At 36.7% G+C, this 4,767-nt stretch overlaps 1 protein-coding gene across 4 annotated transcripts in view; it reads left to right on the forward strand.

Moving 5' to 3' along the window:
• The window catches only part of LOC109325697 (RNA-binding protein 2-like), a 6,648-nt gene extending 2,130 nt beyond the window's left edge, over positions 1 to 4,518 (forward strand). The window contains exons 2-6 of one of the 4 annotated variants that reach the window (XM_019558215.1): positions 2,218 to 2,354; positions 2,457 to 2,748; positions 2,861 to 2,922; positions 3,030 to 3,111; positions 3,845 to 3,942. In XM_019558215.1, coding sequence (XP_019413760.1) covers positions 2,218 to 2,354; positions 2,457 to 2,748; positions 2,861 to 2,922; positions 3,030 to 3,111; positions 3,845 to 3,915 — 644 coding nt within the window. In that variant the 3' untranslated portion in view covers positions 3,916 to 3,942. Of the gene's footprint in view, positions 1 to 2,217; positions 2,355 to 2,456; positions 2,749 to 2,860; positions 2,923 to 3,029; positions 3,112 to 3,844; positions 3,943 to 4,052 lie in introns of those variants that run through there. The other 3 variants (XM_019558214.1, XM_019558213.1, XM_019558216.1) reach the window with 3 other exon arrangements.

Consider the following 4,767-nt stretch of genomic DNA (forward strand, 5'->3'; position numbering starts at 1 on the left):
TAACCTTGACCAAAACCTTGATGGATCACAGATGAGTATGGTCTGGTCATTGTTCCAGAAGAGTAGGGTGCATATGGGGTAGATGGCCTTGAATACATGTTTGAAGTTGGGGCTCCATACTGATTTTGATGTTGATACTGTCCATAGAAATGAGAAGGTGTTAGTGTGCCATGATGACTATCATAGGGAGCATAGTAGCACCAGGAGACATCATGTCCTGGTTTCCTGCAATAGTCACAAAAGAAGCTTCCAGGACGAGTGAAATTCCTGCCAGAACGAAGACCACATCCACCACGTTTTCCATAACGTCCACCTCGAGTTTGAGTGTAGAAACCAGACTGAAAATTGTCTGAAGGTCTTGGTAAGATGCCAGAGAAATGTGGAGAATGAGGATGACCAGTGGGAGATGGCATGGATACAGAGAGAGGTGATTGAGGGGGAGATTGAGCAACTATGTTTGCTGAGAGAGCATCAGACACAGACTTGTTTTTGTTCTTGGCTAATCTTGATTCAAAAGTCAGTAAAAATTGTTCCAATTCATGAATTGAGGGTGGATTAACTTGGCTTTCAATAGATGTAATAACATTCTGAAAATCTTCATTTAAACCATCCAGAATGCAATCAACATTTTCTTCAAGAGATATTGGTGTTCCAATTGAGATTAGAGAATCAGTTAGGGATTTCACCTTAGAGAAAAATTCAGAGATATTCATAGAGCCTTGAGAGAGAGACCTAAGCTGAGTTCGTAATTGACGACTTCTAGCTTTTGTATGTGAGTTGCAAAAGGCATGTAATTCACTCCATAACTGCCAGGAGTGAACACATCCAACAACTCGTGGATGAAGAGTTTCTGAAATTGAATTGAGGAGCCACGAAAACACTGCTTGATCTTGTTCTTCCCATGCTAGATAGCCAGGATTTACCTGATGTGCAATACGATTTGAATCAGACAGAAAACGTAGAGGAACATTGCTGGAATGAATGAAGCGTAGTGCACGATTTGATTTCAGGACAGCAAGCACGAATTGGCTCCATGTGAGGTAGTTATGTTCAGTGAGCTTTGTATTTGGTATTTGAAGAGAAAGAGTTGAAGGTTGAGCACGAAGAGGAGTGGCAGCAGAAGACGAGAGAGGAGGAGATGAAGCTTCGTGAGGAGGATCGTTAATGGCGTTGGCCAAGTTTTAAAACATTTTTTATGAAACACTGTTAACCTTAACTTAAAGTTTTGATAATGAAAAAGATTATGGGTGTAATGGATTTTGTAAGAGAATGAAGAAAACTAAGAAGAGAGAAGAGAGAAAGAGAGAGAGAGCAGTTATTGTAACTAACTCTTAGTTAGTTATTTTCTATTTCTGAATTCTTAATTGATGAGTGCTTACTCAATCCTTTTTATAGGAGAATAGAGGCACAACTGTTTCTTACAATCAGTTTTGCCAACTGGCAATATTAACTACTCTAATACATGTACATCAGATTATCCCCTAACTCCTTGAAGTGCATTTCTAAGTAATTTTAAGTCTGAAAGCAATTTAGATCCATTAGAACTCCTAGGAAGGTTGTAGAACGCGTGCTTTGTCTCTGGCAAGTTGAACTTGAGGGTTAAGTCGACATAGTTTTTTGGGTCTAAGTTGTTTGAGTTGCTGAAGGTTTGGAATGCAGTATGTTCTAAGATACTCTAAATAAATCTAATATATAATCATCATAATATAGGATATTCTCTTTATATATAAGTATCTTGTAGATATTCTTTATAGTATAATTTAAGATCTTCTGAGATACTTTTATATATTCTAGCAATAACAATAGCTATTTTCTTCTTGTATTGATATATTTACTCTCGCTTGATAGATTTCAGTTCCTGGAGCAAGTTTGAAATGTTTGAGGGTGCAACTTGCAGCCCACTCTTCCTTTTATTATTAGTGCCTTGCATTGTGGGGCACATGCTCAGTTGCCTGAGTTTTGCTACTGTTTGCATACTTGTTTGGTGTATATCATGCCTGGTACCATTTAGCTTCTGGAAAGCCCCAACCCATGGTTAAAAGGGTTCCAAAAGCTCAACTGTTATATGCACATAGTCTTCTAGTATATTCAGTGTTTAGCAATATCGGAATAGGAATTATATTATATATGACATAAGAGTCTTCAACTTTTGTATGCGTTTTTCAGTTTAAGTATTCTTTGTTAGAGAAACAAGTTGTAAGACCAGTTTTTTTCCAGATATTTCTGCTTCTGGCAATTCTTCAGGTAATGAGATGCATAATTATATTGCTCGCAGTGATGACCATATTGGTCACCAAATGTTAAAGGACATACAAACAATTGGATCTGCTTATGATCGCTACCTTCATAGTGGGGTAACATTTTATCTTGATAAGTTTACATAAATATGTTACTGTTTATTTCTTGGGCGCTTAGACGTGTTTGCTAAAAAATATGCATCCTTTTTCGTTTTAAAGCAACCTTCTTCGCTTACTTCTGGGGAAACTAGTACAACTAGTGCTCTTGGATTGGGGAGGGGTGGTGGTGGATTTCCAGGCTATCCACTAGCTGATCCTTCAGCCATGGGGCATCATGGAGGTGATGGTCGTGGTCTTACACCAAATGGAAGAGGTGTTAATTATGGTGGCCAGCTACCAGTTGATGCAGCTTACAGGCCTGGACCTGAGACAGTACCTCTACCTCCAGATGCTTCAAATACTTTATATGTTGAAGGTCTCCCTTCCGACTGCACAAAAAGAGAAGTGGCACGTATCCTTTTTGTTCTAATGCAGTGCTTAGTAATTGTAACATCTTACATCTATGCCTCCTGAGCTTTATTTGTTTCAATTCAGTTATTCATATTCCTTGACATCATCTTTAGATATTTTTCGCCCTTTTGTTGGATATAGAGAAGTGAGACTTGTGAGCAAAGAATCCAAACATGTGAGTATACTATTTGTAACAGATTTCTGCTTGTCCTCTTTTATTATTTAGTTGATTGGTTGGAAGTTACAATGTCCACTTTGTGATGAAATGCCTGTTCATTGCAGCGAGGTGGAGATCCTCTGATCCTTTGTTTTGTGGACTTTGAAAATCCAGCTTGTGCAGCAACTGCTATGAGTGCCTTGCAAGGTATCATTTCTCGTTACCTGCTGATATAAAAGGAAATTAGTTTCTGGTTTTGATTCTGTGGATCATCTAGCTGAATCACCTTAAATATGAGATAACAATGATGATGAAGGTTGTGAAAAATAGAGAATGCACTTAATTTTTTGTTTTCTTGTATGACATGACTATTGAGTTTTTTGTTTTTGGATAGTTTAATTATGAATCAGATTGGAAGAAAAAAATGTTAAGCTGGAGGGTACTTGATATGGTATGCTTATCGGACTCAAAACTAACACAATATCTTGGTGAATGAAAAAGATACCAGCTTGCTGAAGTAGTATAATATTTAGTGCAGTGACTGGCAACCTCCATGACCCTCACCTTCATCTCAAGTAACATAAAAAGAACACATACTACGATGCACCTGTTCTATGACTTATTCTGAAATTGTTACAATTCTGGGAAATTGTTTTATCCAATGGTGGAACATTATCACCACCACTATAATCAATATCACGAATTAAGAGATCTTCTCGATTATCCATTTGATCTTTTGATTGCTTAAAGTAGGATAGTTGATGGAGTTTTGTCTTTTTTCGCCCTTCTTTTCACTAGACTTGATTTCATAATTATAAAAAGATCAGCCTTTTAAGTTTGACAAAAACAATTCTGTTGTTTAACCATTAAAGAGAATTTAAATTCAAGAAGAATACTACAGTCACAAAAAATGAATAGGTATTCAATTTGAACTGTTCAACTAGAATGCAAGACTCGATGCTAACGGCCATGCTTAGTTATACTTGTTGTAGTCAGCATGTGCTCCCTTGATTGCCAAGCTATCAGCTGTCCATAATCATCATATTCGGTCATAAAATTCATTCTTGAATTTTGTGTTTTATGATTTTCACATAATTATGTACTGGAATTTCTTAATGTTTGCTGACATTGTTGTTTGGATGGCACAGGTTATAAAGTAGATGAACTCCATCCTGAGTCCAGTCACTTGCGGCTTCAGTTTTCTCGGTATCCTGGTCCAAGATCTGGATCTGGCCCTGGCCCTGGCCCTGCATCTCGTGGTAAGAGGTAAAAGCTAGTTCACATAGGCCATCTGTGTTTTATGCTCATCAGAATGTTGATGGTCTTATTTATTTATACATGATTTTGGGGCAAGAATGTTCATGGACCATTCCTCCCCACTTGCACTTTTTATTGCTATCTCAGATCCCTTGAGATGCACTTTTTAACCAGCTGAGATCAAAGTACAGTTTCATTTTAGCAAATATTACAGATGTAGTGTTTTTAAGATATATATATATCCATTTAGTCTGGTGTATTATTATTGATAAATTTAGTATGAACCTGCTGTCCGATATTGTAGGGTATATTTTGTGTTGCCCAAATAACTATATTTTTAAAATTATTTCATTATTATTCTTTGCTTAATCAATATTACTGGTTATCCTGGTATGGTACCTACACTTGGGTATGTGCTTTAGGGAGCTATATTATATATGGGTGTGAGACTGGGTAATATGTGCATCTCAAGTATCTCTTATGCACAGTTAAGATTCTTATTGATCTTGATTTTGTTAACTTGTTATGGTGGTAAAATAAAAATTAACTGAATATGGAAAAAAATTAAAAAATTATTAGACCTTCCATGATCTTATTACAAGTTCC

This window comes from Lupinus angustifolius, chromosome LG13, assembly GCF_001865875.1.
Source record: "Lupinus angustifolius cultivar Tanjil chromosome LG13, LupAngTanjil_v1.0, whole genome shotgun sequence".
In the NCBI taxonomy this organism is placed as follows: Eukaryota; Viridiplantae; Streptophyta; class Magnoliopsida; order Fabales; family Fabaceae; genus Lupinus; species Lupinus angustifolius.